The following is a 23258-nucleotide window of genomic DNA, read 5'->3' on the forward strand; positions in this document are numbered from 1 at the left end:
ATTGACTTTTTTGAGGAGGTGACCAAGAGGATCGACGAGGGCAGGGCGATGGACATTGTCTACATGGACTTTAACAAGGCCTTTGACAAGGTCCCGCATGGTAGGCTGGTCCAGAAGGTTTGAACACATGGGATCCAGAGTGAGCTAGAAATTGGATACAAAATTGACTTGGTGATAGGAGGCAGAGGGTGGTAGTGGAGGGTTGTTTTTCAGATTGGAGGCCGGTGACCAGTGGTGTGCCGCAGGGATCGGTGCTGGGCCCTCTGTTGTTTGTCATATGTATTAATGATTTGGATGTGAATGTAGGGGGCAGGATTAGTAAGTTTGCAGATGACACCAAAATTGGTGGTATAGTGGACAGTGAAGAAGGTTGTCTAAGGTTACAACAGGATATAGACCAACTGGGAAAGTGGGCAAGGGATTGGCAAATGGAATTTAACGCAGACAAGTGTGAAGTGATGCATTTTGGGAAGTTAAACCAGGGTAGGACATATACAGTGAATGGCAAGACCCTGGGGAGTGTTGTTGAGGAGAGATACCTTGGGGTGCAAGTACATAGTTGTCTGAAAGTGGCAACACAGGTAGACAGGGTGGTGAAGAAGGCGTATGGCATGCTTGCCTTCACCGGCTGAAGCATTGAGTACAAGAGTTGGGACGTCATGTTACAGTTGTACATAACGTTGGTTAGACCGCATTTGGAGTACAGTGTGCAGTTCTGGTCGCCGCACTACAGGAAAGATGTGATTAAGCTAGAGAAGGTGCAGAAAAGATTCACAAGGATGTTGCCTGGTTTGGAGGTCTTGAGTTATAAAGAGAGATTGGATAGGCAGGGTCTGTTTTCCCTGGAGCGAAGGAGGCTGAGAGGGGACATGATAGAGGTATATAAAATTATGAGAGGCATAGATAGGGTAGATAGCCAGAATCTGTTTCCCATGGTAGGGGTGACTAAAACTAGAGAACATAGATTTAAGGTGAGAGGAGGAGGTTTAAAGGGGATCAAAGGGGTAAATTTTTCACACAAAGAATAGTGGGTATCTGGAATGAGCTGCCAGAGGGGTGGTGGAGGCAGGAACAGTAGCAACATTTAAGAGGCATCTGGACAGGTACTTGAATGAGCAAGGTATAGAGGAATATGGAATTAATGCAGGCAGGTGAGATTAGTATAGATAGGCATTATGGTCGGCATGGACGTGGTGGGCCGAAGGGCCTGTTTCTATGCTGTACGACTCTATGACTCTATCCGCGAACTTGGAAATATTACATTTGGTCCCCACATCCAAATCATTGATATTTATTGTGAACAGCTGGGGCACAAGCACTGAGCCCTGCGGTACCCCACTAGTCACAGCTTGCCAACGCAAGAATGACCTGTTTATTCCTACTGTCTGCTCTCTGCCTGTTAGCCAATACTTAATCCATGCCAGTATATTATCTCCTATCCCATGTGCTTTAATGTTGCTAACCAACCTCTTGTGGGGGACTTTCTCAAAAGCCTTCTGAAAGTCCAAATATACCAAGTCCACCGACTCCCCTTTATCAATTCTGTTCGTAGCATCCTCAAAAAACATGATTTCCCATTCATAAATCCATGTTGACTATGTCCAATCAGATCATTATTATCCAAGTTGCCATTAATCACATCCTTTAGAATAGACTCTAGCATTTTCCCAATGACTGATCTAAGGCTAACAGGTCTGGAATTCCCTGTTTTCTCTGTCCCTCCCTTGTTAAATAATGGGGTGACATTTGCAACCTTCCAATCTGCAGGAACTGCTCCAGAATCTATAGAATTTTGGAAGATGATCACCAATGCATCCACTATCTCCATAGCTACCTCTTTCAACACTCTGGGATGTAGAATATCAGGTCCTGGGAACTTATCAACCTTCAGCCCCATTAATTTCTCCAATACAACATTCTTACTAATACTAATTTCCTTCCATTCCTCATTCCTCCTAATCTCTTGGATCTCTAATTCTGGGCGATTTCTTGTATCTTCCTCAGTGAAGACAGACACAAAGTAATCATTTAGCTTCTCTGCCATTTCTCTATTCCCTATTATAAATTCTCCTGACTCTGCCTGTAATGGACCCACATTTGTCTTAACCAAACGTTTCATTTTCAAGTACCTGTAGAAGTTTTTACAGTCCATTTTTAAATTTTTTGCTCGCTTACATTCATGGTCTATTCTCATTTTCTTTATCAGTTTCTTCATCCTCCTTTGCTATATTCTAAAATCCTCCCAATTCTCAGGTTTACTACTATTTGTGGCAACATTATAGGCATTTTCTTTTAATCTTATACAATCCTTAACTTCCTTTGTTATCCATGGTTGACTGCCTTTACTTTTGGGGTTTTGGTGCCTTGAAAGAATGTACAGTTGCTGTAAACTTTGTAATATTTCTTTAAAGACTATCTATTGCCTATCATAGCTTTTAATGTATTTTCCCAATCCACCTCAGCTAATTTGCCCCACATACCTTCAAACTTTCCTTTGTTCAAATTTAACACCCTGGCTTCAGATTTAACTACCTCAAACATTTCAAACATTATGTAAAATTCTATCATATTATGGTCACTCATCCCTAAAGGTTCTTTGACAACAAGATTATTAATTAGCCCTGTTGCAGTGTAAGAGGGGCAGTACTGAGGGAATGCTGCACAGTTGGAGGAGCAGTATGAGGTAGTGGAACACTGTCGGAGGTGAGGTATTGGGGAGCCACTGCACTGTTAGAGGGGCAGTACAGAGGCAGCACTGCACTGTCGGAGGGGCACAACTGAGGGAGTGCTGCACTGTCAAAGGGTCAGTACTGAGGGAGGAGGGAGCACTGAGCTGTCAGAGGGTCAGTACTGAGGGAGTGCCGCACTGTCAGAGGAGCAGTACTGAAGGAACACCGCATAGTCGGAGGGGCAGTATGAGGTAGTGGAACACTGTCGAAGGCTAAGTATTGAGGGGCCACTGCACTATCAGAGGGGCAGGACGGAGGCAGTGCTGCACTGTCATAGGGTCAGTACTGAGGGAGTGCTGCACAAAGAGTCAGTACTGAGGGAGCGCTGCACTGTCAGAGGTGTGGTACTGAAGAAGTGCTTCACTGTCGGAGGTGTAGTACAGAGGGAGTGCTGCACTACTGAGGTAATCCTGCGCTGTCAGAGAAGCTGCACTACATCCCTGACAGTGCTGCACTCCCTCAGTACTACACATCTGACAGTGCTGCACTCCCTCAGTACTACACCTCTGTTTGGAACCTCTGATGCTTGCTTTGCCAAAGTTGCAGTTTCCTGGAAAGAATTGCATCTCAATGCTCAGCAGCCATACCTCTATGGAACAATTGTGTTGGGGCCCCCACAGGCAGTGAGTCGTCCCCACGGACAGTGAGCCATCCCCACGGACAGTGAGCCATCCCCACGGACAGTGAGCCATCCCCACGGACAGTGAGCCATCCCCACGGACAGTGAGCCGTCCCCACAGGCAGTGAGCCGTCTCCACGGACAGTGAGCCGTCTCCACGGACAGTGAGCCGTCCCCACAGGCAGTGAACCATCCCCACGGACAGTGAGCCATCCCCACGGACAGTGAGCCATCCCCACGGACAGTGAGCCGTCTCCACGGACAGTGAACCGTCCCCACGGGCAGTGAACCGTCTCCACGGACAGTGAACCGTCCCCACAGGCAGTGAACCGTCCCCACATGCAGTGAACCGTCCCCACAGGCAGTGAGCCGTCCCCACGGACAGTGCGCCGTCCCCACGGACAGTGAGCCGTCTCCACGGACAGTGAGCCGTCCCCACAGGCAGTGAACCGTCCCCACGGGCAGTGAACCGTCCCCACAGGCAGTGAACCGTCCCCACATGCAGTGAACCGTCCCCACGGACAGTGAACCATCCCCACGGACAGTGAACCATCCCCACAGGCAGTGAACCGTCCCCACAGGCAGTGAACCGTCCCCACATGCAGTGAACCGTCCCCACGGACAGTGAACCATCCCCACGGACAGTGAACCATCCCCACAGGCAGTGAACCGTCCCCACGGACAGTGAACCATCCCCACAGGCAGTGAACCGTCCCCACAGGCAGTGAACCGTCCCCACGGACAGTGAACCATCCCCACAGGCAGTGAACCGTCCCCACAGGCAGTGAACAATCTCCACAGGCAGTGAACAATCTCCACAGGCAGTGGACCGTCCCCACGGACAGTGGACCGTCCCCACGGACAGTGAACCATCCCCACAGGCAGTGAACCGTCCCCACAGACAGTGAACCGTCCCCACGGACAGTGAACCATCCCCACGGACAGTGAACCGTCCCCACAGGCAGTGAACAATCTCCACAGGCAGTGGACCGTCCCCACGGACAGTGGACCGTTCCTACAGGCAGTGGACCATCCCCACAGGCAGTGAATCATCTATCAGGTCCACTTGTTGGTTTGCTCTGTAAAGAACAAATATGCCTCCTACCATAGTAGTTGCCACAACCACCAATCAGCAGCCAAACACCTGGTTCCTTCTCCTGTCAATTGCTCCTATGCGTTCAGTACAATTTTCTCATTGCTGAGGACAGAATGGTTGTTATTCTCAGTCACAGACTGATTTATCCAGCAACTGCCAGAAAACTTGTATCACTTCTCCTTTGGAATTCCAACAGACAAAATTATTCTTTATACATCATAGTATTATTGTTTTATGAGAGGAAGTTGTACACAGATTTAGTTCACAGCTTTCTATCCTTAAGTTTGTGCCAGCAATTTTCAGCTTGATATCGCCCTCTAGTCTGTAATATGTTTACAAAGAACAAAGAACAGTACAGCACAGGAACAGGCCATTTTGTTATATAGAAATGACTTGGATTTTGGAATACAGAGCAAAATTTTGAAATTTGCTGATGATACCAATCTTGGAGGTGATTCAGTGAGGATGATACCAATCAACTGCAACAGGAGATAGATGGGCTAGCAGATTGGCAGATAGGTGGACAGATGGAATTTTGTTCAGGCAAGTATGTGGTGATGCATTTTGGAAGAAGGGATAGGGTGAAACAATAAGGACTTATTGGCACAGTTCGAAAGAGTGTGCAGGACAGAGGAACCTCGGGGGTCAGGTGCATCTTTGAAGGTGGCAGAACATATTGAAAGAGTAGTTAGTAAAGTATATGGGATCTTGGGCTTCATAAATTAATGTATTCAGTACAAAATCCAGGGAAGTTCTGCTTAGGCCACAACTGGAGTATTGCATCCAGTTTAGGAAGGATGTGAGGGCCCTTGAGAGGGTGCAGAGGAGATTTACCAGAATGGATGAGCGATTGTAGCTACGAGGTGAGGTTTGGGAAGCTGGGGTTGTTCTCCTTGGTGAAAAGGAAATTGAGAGGAGATTTGATAGAGGTGTACAAGATTATGACAGGTTTGGATAAGATAGACAAAGATAATTTGTTCCCATTAACTGCCGATATAAGGACTAGGGGACATAGATTTAACTTTTTGGGTCAAAGATGCAGGAAGGATGTGAGGAAGAACTTTTTTATGCAGTTTCATAATCCTCAGTGATTGGTAATGGTCTGGAACTGGCTGACTACAACAGTGCTGAAGTGGAGATGATCAATGATTTCAAAAGGAAATTGGATGGGGGCTTGAGGGAAATAAAGTTGCAGGGCTACTGGAAAAGAGAGGGAGAATGGGACTGACGAGATTACTCAACAAAGAGCTGGCATGGACTCAATGGGCTACATGGCCACCATACATTGGATTTGGTACTGGGTAATGAACCCGGCCAGGTGTTAGATTTAGATGTAGGTGAGCACTTTGGTGATAGTGATCACAATTCGGTTAGGTTTACCTTAGCGATGGGCAGGGACAGGTGTATACCGCAGGGCAAAAATTATAGCTGGGGGAAAGGAAACTATGATGTGATTAGGCAAGATTTAGGATGCGTAGGATGGAGAAGGAAACTGCAGGGGATGGGAACAATCGAAATGTGGAGCTTATTCAATGAGCAGCTACTGCGTGTCCTTGATAAGTATGTACCTGTCAGGCAGGGAGGAAGTTGTCGAGTGAGGGAGCCGTGGTTTACTAAAGAAGTTGAAGCGCTTGTCAAGAGGAAGAAGAAGGCTTATGTTGGGATGAGACGTGAAGGCTCAGTTAGGGCGCTTGAGAGTTACAAGCTAGCCAGGAAGGATCTAAAGGGAGAGCTAAGAAGAGCAAGGAGAGGACACGAGAAGTCATTGGCGGATAGGATCAGGGAAAACCCTAAGGCTTTCTATAGGTATATCAGGAATAAAAGAATGACTAGAGTTAGATTAGGGCCAATCAAGGATAGTAGTGGGAAGTTGTGTGTGGAATCAGAGGAGATAGGGGAAGTGTTAAATGAATATTTTGCGTCAGTATTTGCAGTAGAGAAAGAAAATGTTGTCGAGGAGAATACTGAGATTCAGGCTACTAGGCTAGATGGGATTGAGGTTCACAAGGAGGAGGTGTTATCAAGTTTGGAAAGTGTGAAAATAGATAAGTCCCCTGGGCCAGATGGGATTTATCCTAGGATTCTCTGGGAAGCTAGGGAGGAGATTGCAGAGCCTTTGTCCTTGATCTTTATGTCGTCATTGACGACAGGAATAGTGGCGGAAGACTGGAGGATAGCAAATGTTGTCCCCTTGTTCAAGAAGGGGAGTAGAGACAGCCCTGGTAATTATAGACCTGTGAGCCTTACTTCGGTTGTGGGTAAAATGTTGGAAAAGGTTATAAGAAACAGGATTTATAATCATCTTGAAAAGAATAAGTTCATTAGCGATAGTCAGCACGGTTTTGTGAAGGGTAGGTCGTGCCTCACAAACCTTATTGAATTTTTCGAGAAGGTGACCAAACAGGTGCATGAGGGTAAAGCAGTGGATGTGGTGTATATGGATTTCAGTAAGGCGTTTGATAAGGTTCCCCACGGTAGGCTATTGTAGAAAATACGGAAGTATGGGGTTGAAGGTGATTTAGAGCTTTGGATCAGAAATTGGCTAGCTGAAAGAAGACAGAGGGTGGTGGTTGATGGCAAATGTTCATCCTGGAGTTTAGTTACTAGTGGTGTACCGCAAGGATCTGTTTTGGGGCCACTGCTGTTTGTCATTTTTATAAATGACCTGGAAGAGGGTGTAGAAGGGTGGGTTAGTAAATTTGCGGATGACACGAAGGTCGGTGGAGTTGTGGATAGTGCCGAAGGATGTTGTAGGGTACAGAGGGACATAGAGAGGCTGCAGAGCTGGGCTGAGAGATGGCAAATGGAGTTTAATGCAGAAAAGTGCGAGGTGATTCACTTTGGAAGGAGTAACAGGAATGCAGAGTACTGGGCTAATGGGAAGATTCTTGGTAGTGTAGATGAACAGAGAGATCTTGGTGTCCAGGTGCATAAATCCCTGAAGGTTGCTACCCAGGTTAATAGGGCTGTTTAGAAGGCATATGATGCGTTAGATTTTATTAGTAGGGGGATCGAGTTTCGGAGCCACGAGGTCATGCTGCAGCTGTACAAAACTCTGGTGAGACCACACCTGGAGTATTGCATGCAGTTCTGGTCACCGCATTATAGGAAGGATGTGGAAGCTATGGAAAGGGTGCAGAGGAGATTTACTAGGATGTTGCCTGGTATGGAGGGAAGGTCTTACGAGGAAAGGCTGAGGGACTTGAGGTTGTTTTCGTTAGAGAGAAGGAGGAGGAGAGGTGACTTAATAGAGACATATAAGATAATCAGAGGGTTAGATAGGGTGGATAGTGAGAGTCTTTTTCCTCAGATGGTGATGGCAAACACGAGGGGACATAGCTTTAAGTTGAGGGGTGAAAGATATAGGACAGATGTTAGAGGTAGTTTCTTTACTCAGAGAGTAGTAGGGGCGTGGAATGCCCTGCCTGCAACAGTAGTAGACTCACCAACTTTAAGGGCATTTAAGTGGTCATTGGATAGACATATGGATGAAAATGGAATAGTGTAGGTCAGATGGTTTCACAGGTCGGCACAACATCGAGGGCCGAAGGGCCTGTACTGCGCTGTAATGTTCTAAAAAAAAAAAAAATCTGTGCTGTAATGACTCGATGACTCTTTCCGACTGCTTCACTATTGTGGCAGGGAAGAAACCTGATTTGAAGGATTCAAATATGGAGTTCCAGGGATGATGGGCACAAACTTGGGAAGCGATAACACATTCAAGGACTGTGGAGATGAAAGGAAGGTTGGAGATGAGGTGGTAGTTTGCAAGGATGGAGGGGGTCGAGGGATTTTCTTTTTGAGGAGATTGGAAGGAGAGAGGGACAGAACCTGAGGAGAGAGAGCTGTTAACAATGTCAGCTAACATGGGAGCCAAGACAGGATTTTCAGGGGTTAGTGAGATGTTAGTGAGATTATGATCAAGAGTGCAAGAGGTGGGTCTCGTGGATCAGATGAGCTCAGAGTGCATGAGGGAAGAAAGGAGAGAAACGAGAGAAGGAAAGAGGTTCGGGCTAGGGCGGGGGGTGGTGCAGTAGTTTAGGAGGAATGTTGGCTCAGTGGACTGGGAAAGGACAGGTAGTGACAGGCAGCTGATTGAATGGTCTCAATTTTGGTGACAAAGAGATCCATTAGCTCCTCACATTTGTCAATGGAGGTGAGGGTGGAGGAGTCAGGCAAGTGGGGGTTAAGAAGACAGCTTGCAGTAGGGAAAAGATGCTATCTTTGCATTCTAGGATAACCATGTAGACGGGAGCAGGACCCAATAGCACTTTATTGGAAGTGGAAGCAGGTACGATAGCGACGTTTAAGAGGCATCTTGACAAATACATGAATAGGATGGGAATAGAGGGATACAGTCCCCGGAAGTGCAGAAGGTTTTAGATTAGACAGGCATCAAGATCGGCGCAGGCTTGACGGGCCGAATGGCCTTTCCCTGTGCTGTACTGTTCTTTATTTGTTCTTTAATTGGTCCAGCCAGTCTAGCGGTAAATGGTGAAACCAGTTGTTCACCATATTCATTCAAGTCTGTGTCCCTTGGATGTAAGGGAGCGGAGTTGAGGGTCGTACCAGGGCGTCAAAGGTGCAGGTGAGGGTGTGGTTGAGCAGATCGGTACCTGCAGAATTGTTGTAGTAAACGGAGGGCCAAAGGCTTGACAATTGGGAATTTGAGAGGGCAGTTCTGTGAATTGGGGAAGAACTTTTTCTAGGGGCGAATATAGAAGGAACTAGGGTTGGAAGGGGAAGTGGGATGTAAAGGAAGTGAGATTGACAATATGGGAATAGCGAGGCCATGTGAGATGGCAAGCTCAAAGATGTGGCCGTGAATATGGGTTGGGGAGTTTACTTGGAGGGAGAGATTTAGGGAGGAAAGAGGGCAGTGAGGTCAGAGGAGAGAGAACATGATGAGTTGAGATGAAGACTGAAATCACTGAGGATGGGAAGCTGCTCATTGCTGAGGGAGGAAAGCAGTGAAGATAGCTTGTTGAGAAAGTTGGCATGGTACTTGGGCAGGCGGTAGTGAACCAGCATTTTAAATGAGAGGTGAGTGTGGTGGAATGAGGTGAGATGCTCAATGGAGGAGAAAGCGCCAAAGGAGTAAGGGGATAAAGCAAGGTGAGGTTTGGTTATAAGAGACACACCACCACCGCCACACTGAGGGAAATGTCAAATTATTCACTTGGTTAGGAAGCTGGCTGAGTGGCAGGAGACGGAGACTAGGGATAATCAGCAGGTACTCTAAATGACAGGATATGATGAGTGATGTCCCGCAAGGATCTGTGTTGGGCCCTCAACTATTGACCACTTAGTTAATGGGATAGAAAGCCAGATATCCAAATGTGCTGATGACACAAAGATAGGCAGCATTGTAAGCAGTGTAGACAGATGGATAAATTTAGAGATATTAATAGATTAACTGGGCAAAACTGTGGCAAATGGATTTAATGTAGGCAAATGTGAGGTCATTCACTTTGGACTTAAAAAGGACAGAACAAGGTACTTGCTAAATGGTGAAAAGCTACAAACTGTGGAGGTCCAAAGAGACTTGGAGGTCCAGGAACATAGAACATTAAAATAGAATGCAAGTGGGTAAAAATCATGGTTAAGTATATAACACCCTGGTTAGACCATCCTCCAGTACTGTGAGCAGTTCCAGGAACCATATCTTAGGAACGCCTTGGAGGGAGTGCACTGTAGGTTTGCCAGAACAGTGCCTGACACCAAGTTAAATTACAAGGAGAGATTACAAAAGTTAAGGTTGTGGAATTCCGAAGGTTAGGGAGTGATTTGATTGAAATTTTCAAGTATTAAGGAAAGAGATAAGGTAAGTCGAGAGAAACTATTTCCATTAGTTGGGGAGCCTGGAACTGGGGGGCATAGTCTAAAAATTAGAAACAGACCTTTCAGGACTGAAATAAGAAAATATTTCGACACTCAAAGTGTGTTAAGAAATTTGGAATTTTCTTCTGCAAATGGTAATTGAAGCTAGATCAAGAGTAAATCTCTCCGACTCTGCCTCTCTTTCCCCTTTAAGATTTAGATTTTTTTTTTAGATTTAGAGATACAGCACTGAAACAGGCCCTTCGGCCCACCGAGTCTGTGCCGACCATTAACCACCCATTTATACTAATCCTACACTAATCCCATATTCCTACCACATCCTCACCTGTCCCTATATTTCCCTTACCACCTACCTATACTAGGGGCAATCTATAATGGCCAATTTACCTATCAACCTGCAAGTCTTTTTGGCTGTGGGAGGAAACCGGAGCACCCGGAGGAAACCCACGCAGACACAGGGAGAACTTGCAAACTCCACACAGGCAGTACCCAGAATTGAACCCGGGTCGCTGGAGCTGTGAGGCTGTGGTGCTAACCACTGTGCCACTGTGCCGCTCCTTAAAACCTGTCTCTTTGGCCAAGCTTTTGGTCACCTGCCTTAATATCAGCTAATGTGGCCTGGTGTCAAATTTTGCTCTTGTGAAGCGCTTTAGGAGGTTTTATTACATTGAAGACACTATATAAATGCAGGTTGTTGTTGTAGTTGCTCTGTTGGCAGATTTTTTGCTCCCAAACTCACTATTGGATTAAAAGAATACTTGTAATACTGTCTGAGAAATTTGCTGCTGAACTCAGATTGGCTCCTTTGGAGCCATGCCTTCACCTTCTTGCTTGCTACTTCTGGTTGAAGTATTCAATCCTGTAGCAGTATCCTTAGTGCACCCCGAGCCATGCTGTTCCAGTACAGCTACAACACTGGCATCTACCCGGCAATGTGGAAAATTGCCTATCTGTCCTGTACACAAAAAGCAGGACAAATCCAACCCGGCCAGTTACCGCCCTATCAGTCTACTCCCGAACATCAGCAAAGTGATGGAAGGGGTCGTTGACAGTGCTATCAAGCAGCACTTGCTCAACAACAACCAGTGATGCTCAGTTTGGATTCCGCCAGGGCCACTCAGCTCCTGACCTCATTACAGCCTGATCCAAACATGGGGAAAAGAGCTGAACTGTAGAGGTGAGGTGAGGGTGACTGCCCTTGACATCAAGGCAGCATTTGACCGAGTATGGTATCAAGGAGCCCTAGTAAAACTGGAGTCAATGGGAATCAGGTTCTCTCTGTTGGTCGGAGTCATACCTAGCACAAAGAAAGATGCTTGAGGTTGTTGAAGGCCAATCATCTCAGTTCCAGGACATCAGGGTAGTGTCCTAGGCCCAACCATCTTCAGCTGCTTCATGAATGACCTTCCCTCCATCATAAGGTCAGAAGTGGGGATGTTCGCTGATGATTGCACAATATTCAGCACCATTCGCGACTGCTCAGATACTGAAGCAGTCCATGTAGAAATGCAGCAAGACCTGGACAACATCCAGGCTTGGGCTGATAAGTAGCAAGAAACATTTGTGCCGCACTAGTGCCAGGCAATGACCATCTCAAACAAGAGAGAATCTAACCATCTCCCCTTGATGTTCAATGGCATTACCATTGCTGAATCCCCCACTATCAACATCCTGGCAGTTATCTTTGACCAGAAACTGAACTGGAGTAGCCACATAAATTCTGTGACTACAACAGCAGGTCAGAGGCTGGAATTCCGTGGCGAGTAACTCACCTCCTGTCTCCCCAGTGCCTGTCCACCATCTAGAAAGCACAAGTCAGGAGTGTGATGGAATACTGTCCACTTACCTTGATGGATCCATCTGCAACAACATCAGAAAGCTCGACACCATCCAGGACAAAGCAGCCCTCTTAATTGTCACCCCATCCAGCACCTTCAACATTTACTGTCTCCATCACCAATGCACAGTGGCAGCAATGTGTATCATCTACAAGATACACTGCAGCAATGCACCAAGGCTCCTTCAACAGCATCTTTCAAACCCACCACATCTACTATCTAGAAGGACAAGGGCAGCAGATGCATGGGAACACTTCCTCTTCAAGCCACACATCATCCTGAATTGGAACTATATCGCTGTTCGTTCACTGTCACTGGGTCAAAATCCTGGAACTCCCTTCCTAACAGCACTGTGGGTGTACCTACACCCCAAGGACTGCAGTGGTTCAAGAAGCAGCTCACCACCACCTTCTCGAGGGCATTTAGGGATGGGCAATAAATGCTGTCCTAGCCAGCGATGCCCACATCCCCCAAACAAAAAAAAACTTACCATACCCTGAAATATTTTCCTGGCTTCATATTCAGCAATGTTAGAATTAATTTATTTCAAGCAGCAAGTCATGATGTCATTATTTGTCTGAGTAGATCATTTATGTGAATTATCTCTGAATTTATTACATCTCATGAAATCCTCAGATCCACATTAAATCCTATAACTTTCGACAATTCTATGACTTTGTATAATCCCATACTGTGTACAGTTTTGGGCCTCCATTCTTAAGGAAGGATATACTTGCCTTAGAGGGCAGGGTTGCAACGAAGTTTCATTAGATTGATTCCTGGGGTGAGCCTACGAGAGGAGATGAGTTGCATCTTGAGTAGAGTCTTAAATCGCCCTTCCCTGCCTTTTCCACCCTAACCTCCAACAATACATGTGATGAGATCCTGGACTTTTTTGTTACAAAGATTGAGACGATCCAAGCAGCTGCTTTTGCTACTTCCTTCCCCTAGCCCACAGGACCAAACTTCCTCTAAAATTCTCTCTAGCGCTAAACCTGAGTTTGTATTTTTCTTGAATTTCTCTCCTATTTCCCCTCATGCCCTTTCTGAGCTCATTGAATAGCGAACATCCACTTCTTGCTTTCTGGATCCAATTCCTACTATACTACTGATCACTAAACTTCCCTTCCTCGCTCCTCTGTTAGCTAACATTATTAACAGTTCCCTCTCCTCAAAAACCAAGCCATGATCCTTTCTAACTACCCACCCATCGTCAACATCCCTTTCCTCTCCGACGTGTTGTCACCTCCCAAATCTGTGCCCATCTTTCCAAGAATTCCATGTTTGAATCCCTCCAATCAAGATTTCTATCCCTGCCACAGCACTGAAATGGCTCTTATCAAAGTCACAAATTATATCCGATGTGATTGTGACAAAGGCAAACTATCCCTTCTTGTCCTTCTCAATCTGTCTGCAGCCTTTGACGTGGTTGACCACAAAATTCAACACTAAATTCTCTCCACTGTCAGCTTGGCTGGATGGGATGGAACTGGCCTGGTTTCATTTCTATCTATCCTGTCATAATTAGTGAATCACCTGCAATGGCTTCTCTTCTCACTCCGGCACTGTTACCTTTGGATCTATCCTTGGCCCCCTCCTATTATCTATATGCTGCCCCTCGGTGACATCATCAAAAATCATGCTTTCAGTTTCCCTATGTGTGCTGACAATAGCAGCTCCACCTCACTTGATTCCTCCTCTGTCTCTAAGTTGTCTGACTGTCCAACGTCCATGACTGGATGAGCAGCAACTTCCTCTAATTAAATATTGGAAAAATAGAAGCCATCATTTTCAGCCCCTGTCACAAACACCATTCCCTATCCACCGACTCCAGCACTCTTCCTGGGAACTCTGAGACTGATTGTTTATAACCTTGGAGTTATATTTGAGCATGAAATTGGCTTTCTACCAAACATTCAGACGAACACAAAGGCCGCCTATTTGCACTTCCGAAGCATCAACCGATTTCAGACATGCATCATCTTACCTGCTGTTAAAACCCTCATCCATGCCTTTGTTACCTCTAGACTTAATACAATGCACACCTGGCCGGGTCTCCCATGTTCTACCCTCTGCAAACTTGAGGTCATTCCAAAGTCTGCTGCCCATGTTCTGACTTGCTCACCTAACTCCCCAATGCTCACTAATCTACATTGGCTTCCGGTGAAGCAATGCCTCTATTTTAAAATTCTCACCCTTGTTTTCAAATCCCTTCATGCTCCCTCCCCACCATATCACTGTAATTTCCTTCAATTCTACAACTCTCCAAAATCTCTACACTCCACAAATTCAGGCCTATTGAACATTCCTGTTTTTACTCACTCCACCATTAGTAACCATGCCTTCAGCTGCCTAGACTCTGGATTTGATGTGATGAAATGGGAGGTGATGGAATATGATAGAATGTGCTGGGATGTGTTGTAGCGTGATCGGATGTGCTGGAGTGCAGTGGGAGTGATGGTGCATGAGGGGATGTGATGGAATGTGATGCAATATGATGGTATGGGATGTGATGTGATGGAGTGTGACGGGTTTGATGGGAGTGTGGTGAGATATGATGGGATGTGATGAGTTGAGATGTAACCCCCTCCCTATATCTCTCTGCCTCTCCTTTAAGTCACTGATTAAAACCTATCTCTTTGGCCAAGTTTCCCACCATCTGATCTCATCTCTTTATGTGGTTCGGTGTCAAATTTTGATCCACAATTTTTCTGTGAAGTGCCTTGGGTCATTTTATTATGTTAAAAGCGCATTATAACTGCAAGATGGTGTTTTGTAGAATGAGCCTATATTTTCTGGAGTTTAGAAGAATGTATGGTGAGCTCATTGAAATATACAAGATTCTGAGAGGGTTTAACAGAGTAAATGCTGAGAGGCTGTTTCCCCTGGCTGGAGAGATTAGAACTAGTGGGTAATCTCAGGATTAGGGGTCAGCCATTTAGAATTGAGATAAGGAGAAATTTCTCCACTTCGAGTCCTCTATCCCAGAGGGCTGTGGATTCTCAGTTGTTGAGTATATTCAAGGCTGAGATCAATAGATTTTTTGACTGTAAGGGAATCAAGGGATATGGGGTTTGAGTGGGAAAGTGGAGTTGAGGTAGAAGATCAGCCATGATCGTATTAAATCGAGCAGGCTCAATGGATCTTATGGCCTACTCCTGCTCTTATTTGTTATATTCTTATGTTTAACGGAAAAATATTGTTAAAGTTGCAAAGTTAGTTCCATTTCAAGATCATTAGTCACTGTGAGGGAAAATGAATCATATTAGGAAAACAACAATTCAGTGAATGAAAAACCTTTTACATTTCTAACCTTTTCCAGTTCTGATGAAGGGTCTCTGACCTGAAATGTTAACTCTGCTTCTCTCTCCACAGATGCTGCCAGACGTGCTGAGTATTTCCAGCATTTCTTGTTTTTAATTCAATGAATTCTGAGTTACAGAAAGCAACACCTGAATATTATATAGCTTCACCACCTTACACAATGACTTATTTTCTCCTGCAGGGATATCCTTCGGGTTGGTGTTACCTTGGCAGGACATCAAAAGAAAATTTTGAACAGTATTCAGATGATGCAAGCACAGATGAATCAAATTCAGTCAGTGGAAGTCTGATGGTGGCTATGGTCTGCTTCAAGACCTTCTATACATCCATCATGCAGTTCTGAATAATCTTAATTCAGGAAGCAATGAGAGACTGACACAATTCAACCTGGATCTTCATCATGCAAAGTCCTTCTGAGAACTTCAACGAAGATTGGAATGGCTCCAAGTGAAATGAGAATGATATTTGATGAGAATGATAGTTCATCCAAGAAAGCCCTTTAAAAGGGTTCAATGAACAGACTTGCACAACTAACCCAGAATATTCCAGGAACCACACAATTAACACAGAATTGTTTAAATGGACAGACTCCTTGCCTGATTACAGTACCCAATGATCTTTAATTTTTTTTCCCTAAAACAAACACAAAATGTGTAATTAATGTGCAATTTGGAAGTACACAGTTCAGAATATTTCACTGCCATATATCTGCAAGAATAAAACTTCAGGAATTTGGGGAAGTTAAGGTTTTGAGGGTGGATCCTTCCATCTAAGGGATGTGTCTTTCGAGAGGAAAAAAAACTCTTCCTATTGAACTTATAACTGTAAATAAAACATTGACAAGGATTGTACTTTTAGTGAGATGGGACCTGTAAAATGGTGCTGTTTCTCTGAAGGTGATTTTTTTAAAGACAGCAGTCTTTCCTACCTTCAGCACCTCTGTGATGTCAATAGTCTAACCATGTCATAGTCTTCCCTCACTGAAGCCACCATTTGCTAAGTAAGTTTAGAAAAACATACTGAAGAATTTATTCCAGATTCTCAAAACAAAGTCAATTTATGCACCAGTGCATCAACATTTTTCATCATCTTTGTTGTGTGCAGCAAACATTTATCGATTGGGAGCATGACCTCCCCCTCCCCCTCCTATTGAATTTTATGTGGTTAAAAAGTTCTGCTACAGTTTGGATAAGCATGAGCCCATAACATCACGTCGTTCCTTGATGTCTGATCCGCCTGGTATGCTGCTATGAGTGCTTTTGGAACATAGCCCCAGCTGCAATTAACTTCAATGACTGTATCAACTTGAATCAATTTTATTACTAAACCATTGACCATCTAGTCCAACAACCTTATTATAATTTTTTTTTAAACTGTTACATAATAGGCACAAAACTATATAACTATAGTTATAAACTATACCACTATAAACTTTATAAATGATACCAGCAAAATACACAAGAAGACATTTGATTAAATAAGCAACATCTATACCAAAGGAATGCAGGCTCTGTATGGTGGAGTGCAGAAAAGACTTTGAATGCCTTTGCAGTCCCTGCTTATCCATGTTGTCTGGAGTCTTGATCCATCTTTCATTGTACCCAGGTTTACCCTGGCCAGGAAGTGAAGGAGCACCAAGTAACTGAACAGCAGACCAAAGTGATGGAGGAGCGAGAGAAAGAGGGATGTATTTAGAGCACAATTATAGCACTGGGGCCAAAGTGCTTTCCCCCCCCCCCCCCACCCCCGCTTGCCCAAAAGAAATATATATTGCTGTGGGTTCTTCACTAAGTTTCTAATATCTGCCCTAACTCACTGTGTAAAATTCCTGCCAGATGTTGCACACTCATTAGGAAGCTCATAAGTTGCTCAATCATGCTTTAAATTCCCAATACTCCTCCATATTGTAACTAGTGTGATTCGAAAGGGATTATATTTCAGGGTTACCTACAGAAACACAGATCTTTAAACATCAAGTTGGCTGAGAGGTTGGTGAATCTGCTCAACGAGATGATGACAGGAATTTAGTGCGATTGGGAATTTGATGGCGAGGGGGAAGAAGGTTCTCAGTAATTTAAATAAAGGGGCAATAATAAATAAATACATAAATAATCAGAATAATTAATCAGATTTAAGGGGATCAAATGAATTAAGCAGAGGATACCAACAATAAGGGTGCCAAATTGCATTAAGTAAAAATCCAGTGCACAAAACACACAGATAATTAACAGGAATGGGGGAATACTAAACTAAAATCATATACAGTACATGTAACAAACTTATATAGGTAGACTTTCAAGCAAAATAATGGGACAGCTGAGACTTGTCGCTTGCATTTCCTGCGTCATGTGGGATCTCCTCTAGAAGTGCCTCCAGTTGCTCGAACTGAAACAGAGTTTCTGAGCTTGAGGAGTGGGCGGAGTCTCTGCAGGGCACACAGGAAGCTGAAAGTTTCCTGGAGCACCTGTTCCGGGAGGTGCTCACCCTGCAGCTACAGAGAGTTCAGGAGGACTGTAAGTGGGTGACCATCCAGCAGGGTAAGGAAGAGACAGGCAGTGCAGGAATCCTCTGGGAGTGTAACCCTCACAAACCAGTTTTCAATCCTGAATACCAGTGAGAGTGACAACACCTCGAGGCAGTGCAGTCTAGAGCACATTCAAGGCACCATGGGGAAAATGACTGCATGGTGAGGCAGAACAAAGTGTAGGATTAGATAGTCAGGAAGGAGAAACAGGAGTTTCTGCAATCACCGACATGAGTCCTGTATGTTGTTTTGCTCTCTACTGCTGAGACAAAGGACATCACTGAGAAGGTGCAAAACATTTTGAGGGGTGCGCAAGGGAACAGCCAGAAGTCATGGCCCATGTGGGAATCAATGCCAGAGGAAGGAAAAGGGTTGAGGTCTGTAGTCAGAGTTTCAAGGGCTAAAGAGGAAATTAAACAGCAGAACCTTAAACTTAAAAGGAGGAACCTCTGGATTACTCCCAGTGCCAAGTGCTAGGGAGAAAAGAAAAATTAATGCGTGTCTGGAGAAATGGGGCTGGAGGAAGAGTTTCAGATTTCTGGGGTATTCTGGGGCAGGAGGGACATGTTTAAATGGGCAGGTTGCTTCTCATCAGAGTTGGTACCAATGCCCTCTCACAGAGTTTAACTAGTGTTAATGGAGGAGATTTTAAACTAATTTAACAGGAGGGGTGGGTATCATGTTGAAAGATTAGAGAGAAGAAACAAGCTGCACATAGGAAAAGGGGATAAAGTACTAAAGTAAGGAAGAGTTCAGAAATAGGAGCCATCAGATGTTGGAGATGGCGGGGGTGGGGGTTGGTGCTTGTTGTGGGGAGGAAATGCCAGGCAGTCTCAGATGGGTTTGGAGTGCATGTACTTAAATGCACATATCATGGTAAATAAGATTGGTGAGCTGCAGACACAAGTCACCACGTGGTGCTTCAACATAATAGCAGTAATGGAGACCTGCCTCAAAAACGGGGAGGATTGGGAACTTAATATTCCTGGCTACAAGGTATTCAGGAAATATAGGAAAAGAATAAAAGGATGGTGGCTGGCAGCACTATTGATCAAAGAACTATTGTCGTACAGGAGAGGGTTGATGTATTTGAGGGGCCAAAGTCCGCCTATTTTACAGTTAAGGCACAATAGAGGAGCTATTATGTTATGTATACTTATAGGTTACCAAATAATGAGGAGATGGGAGGAGCAATTTTATGAACTGCATAGATACTCCATCAGAGATTCCATTTACCCCCAGTACTTCATATGGCTCCAAAAAATCCCTAATATATACACCATAGAATTGCCAGCATTTTATGTAGACCCCATAAATCCCCAATATTGCTTCATATAGTCCCCAGCGATTTCCCAAAATTCTTCCTCATGTGGGCCCCATAAACTCCTGATATTTTTTCACATGGATCCCATACACCTTCAAAACCCATTCATATATACCCCAGAATCTTCCCAACACTCCCTCATGTGGACCCATTACCCCATTGAATACTCGATTAGATATACCCAATAAATTTCCCAATACATTACATTGACCCCCCCTCCCCATAAATCCCCCTGTACTCTTTCATATTGACAAATACAGACCCCATAAACTTGCCAACATTCCTTTATATAAACACCATTAATCCCAAACATTCCTTGCAATAGACCCCAAAAATCCAACTGGAATTTGGAGAGAGGGGAAATTTAGTGCAGAGATGGCAGGAATGACATGCAAATTGCTTTAAACCAAGGGCAACAGTAAAGGTATAAATAATCAGAGTAATTAGATTGAAAGGGATGAAATTAAAATGATCTAAATGGAACCAAATTGCATTAAATAGAAATATGGTATATATACATAATAATGCATAGGCATAATGGGATAATAAACTGAACATATCTGATCAGGGAAGACACTGTAGTGTTAGAAACAAAGGGGGCAAAGATTTGGTTAGAGTTGAGAAGCAAAAAGACTTTGATCACGTTACTCGGGATATTCTATAGGTCTCCAAATAGTGAGAGGGAGTGGGCGATAGAGGAGCAAATCTGCAGGGAAATCACAAAGATGTACAAGAACTATAAAGTGATGATATTGGGGGACTTTAAGTACACAAATATCAATTGGGACAGTGTAGACTAAACAGAAAGGAGGGGAAGGAATTTTTGAAATGTGTTCAGGAGAACTTACTTGACCAGTATGTTCTCAGTCCAACTAGGAAGGAGGCATTTCTGGGGAATGAAGTGGGCTGTGGGGGAGCACTTGGGTAAGAGTGGTCATTGTATCATTAATAAATAGAGACGAGCAAAAAACTGTCTAAAGTAGAACTTCTAAATTGGAAGAGAGCAAATTTCAATGGAATGAGAACAAATTTTAGATTAGAGATACAGCACTGAAACAGGCCCTTCGGCCCACCGAGTCTGTGCCAAACATCAACCACCCATTTATACTAATCCTACACTAATCCCATATTCCTACCAAACATCCCCACCTGTCCCCTATATTTCCCTACCACCTACCTATACTAGTGATAATTTATAATGGCCAATTTACCTATCAACCTGCAAGTCTTTTGGCTTGTGGGAGGAAACCGGAGCACCCGGAGAAAACCCACGCAGACACAGGGAGAACTTGCAAACTCCACACAGGCAGTACCCGGAATCGAACCCGGGTCGCTGGAGCTGTGAGGCTGCGGTGCTAACCACTGTGCCACTGTGCCGCCAGGGTAAAATGGAACCAAAGACCGACAGGAAAAACTAACAGAACATGTGTGATCTTGAAGGAAGAGATGTTTCAGCCCAGGCTAGGTACATTCCCACAAGTAGAAAAGGTAGGGGAACCGAAACCAGGGCTCCTTGGATGACAAAGGAGATAGAAAATATAATGCAATGAAAAAAGAGGGTGTATGACGCATGTGAAGTGAATTATTCAAGCGAGAACCAGGCCAAATACAATAAGTTGAGTGGGGGAGTAATGAGGAAAATAAGACTGGCAAAGAGAGAATATGAAAATAGAATTGTCAGTGAACATAGAAGGGAACACAAAAATCTTCCACTGGCATGTAAATGTTAAGTGGGTAGTAGGAGGCAGGGTGAGTCCTATTAGTGGCTTAGAGGGGCAGGGCAAGGCTAGAATACTTAATGACTACTTTATATCGGTGTTTACTAAGGAACAGATACTAATAAAATATTGGTAGAAGCGGAAATGGTAGAGGTAATGGATGAGGTGAAAATTGATAGTATGTACCGGAAAGGCTAGCTATGCTTAGAGTGGATAAGTTGCCTGATCCAGGTGGTTGGCATCCAAGTTGTTAAGGGAAGTGAGAATGGAGATTGTGGAAAGTCTTGCCTTAATCTTCCAGTCTTCCTAGATATGGGTGAGGTGCCAGAGAATTGAAAGGTGGCAAATATTTCCCTTATTCAGGAAAGGGTGTAACAGCAGCCCTAGTAACTTCAAGCCAGTCAGTTTAACATCAGTGGTGGGTAAGGTTTTAGAAACAATAGAGGGGGAAAAAATCAACAGGCAATTGGAGAGGTTTGAACTAATTAAACTCCAGCATGGATTTGTGGCAGGCAGATCATTTTTGACTAATCTAATTGAATTTTTTGATGAAGTAACTGAGAAGGTTAATGAAGGGAAAACAGAGGATGTTGTTGAAATAGATTTTAAGAAAGCATTTCACAAAGTACTGCCTAAAAGGCTGATTGACAAAACTGAGGCTCATGGAATCAGAGGGTCACTGTCAGCTTGGATAAAAATTGGCTTAAGGACAAAAAATAGCGAGTCGTAATAAATGGTTATATTTCAGATTGGAGAATGGTAGTGGAGTTCCCCAAGGGTCAGCGCTAGGACCATTGATTTTCTTTTGTTAAGCTGTTCCATTAGCTGATGGTACAAAGACTGGGGAACTAGATTTAAGGTTTTGGGCAAGAGATACAGGGGATGATGTGAGGAAGAACATTTTTACTTGGCAATTAGTAATGACCTGGAACTCACTGCCTACGAAAGTGGCGAAAGCGGAGACAATCAATGATTTCAAAAGGAAATTGGATGGGCACCTGAGGGAAAGAAACTTGCAGGTCTACGTGGATAGAGCAGGGTAATGGGGCTGACTGGATTGCTCTACTGAGAGCCAGCATACCGTGATGACTCTATCTTTATCTTTATTTATATTATGATTGGATACCTGAGGTCCATTGTCTACAAATTTCTGCACCAAGTGGGAACTCCAGCAGGCTTCAAGTTGCAAATGTTCATCCCTGTTTAAAAAATGGGAGAGGAATAAACCCTGAAACTACAGGCCAGTCAGTTGGCGGTGGAGATTTTTTTTTATTCATTTGTGGGATGTGGGCATCGCTGGTGAGGCCAATATTTATGGCCCATCCCTAGTTGCCCTTGAACTGAGCGGCTTGTTAGTCCATTTCAGAGGGCATTTTAAGAGTCAATTACATTGCTGCCATTACACGTAGGCCAGGCCAGGTAAGGACAGCAGATTTCCTTCCTTAAATGACATTGTTTATGTTTTAAGTTATGTTTCGATACAAATAATTTAGGGCGAAATGAATTGGCAGTTGGAGAAGTATGGACTAATGAATGAATGTCAAAATGGTTTTGTGAAAGTAAAATCATGTTTGACTAACTTGACCGAGTTCTTTAATGAAGTAGTAGAGAGCACTGTGCAGTTAATGTTATGTATATGGACTTTCAAAAGGCATTAGATAAAGCACCGCATAATAGACTTGTTCGCACAGTTAAGGTCCATGTGATTAAAGGAACAGTGGCAGCATAGATACAGATTGATGAAGGGACAGAAAGCAGAGTGTAGTGGTTAACAGCAATGTGGGTGTACCTATACCACATGGACTCCAGTGATTCAAGAAGGCAGCTCACCACCACCTTCTCAAGGGCAATAAGGGATGGGCAATAAATGCTGGCCTAACCAGCGACACCCACAACCCACAGAAGAATAAAAAAAAGAAATGGCAGTACTTTAGACTGGAGGAAGGTGACAATGGTATTCAGCAGGAGTTGGTTCTCTGATTTTTTTTGATATATATTAATAACCTGGAATTATGTACATAGAGTATATTTTCAAAGTTTATAGATGATTCTTTTCTTTTCTTTTGGGCCTCCTTATCTCGAGAGACAATGGATACGCACCTGGAGGTGGTCAGTGGTTTGTGAAGCAGCGCCTGGAGTGGCTATAAAGGCCAATTCTGGAGTGACAGGCTCTTCCACAGGTGCTGCAGAGAAATTTGTTTGTTGGGGCTGTTGCACAGTTGGCTCTCCCCTTGCGCCTCTGTCT

At 44.2% G+C, this 23258-nt stretch overlaps 1 protein-coding gene across 1 annotated transcript in view; it reads left to right on the top strand.

Annotated features, from left to right (window-relative positions):
* Nucleotides 1-15737, top strand: part of LOC137352036 (ephrin type-B receptor 2) — a 937948-nt gene extending 922211 nt beyond the window's left edge. The window contains exon 16 of the mRNA XM_068017009.1: nucleotides 15629-15737. Coding sequence (XP_067873110.1) covers nucleotides 15629-15737 — 109 coding nt within the window. The remainder of the gene's footprint in view (nucleotides 1-15628) is intronic.
* Nucleotides 15738-23258: the final 7521 nt, after the last annotated feature.

This window comes from Heterodontus francisci, chromosome 37 (assembly GCF_036365525.1).
Source record: "Heterodontus francisci isolate sHetFra1 chromosome 37, sHetFra1.hap1, whole genome shotgun sequence".
Taxonomy (NCBI): Eukaryota; Metazoa; Chordata; class Chondrichthyes; order Heterodontiformes; family Heterodontidae; genus Heterodontus; species Heterodontus francisci.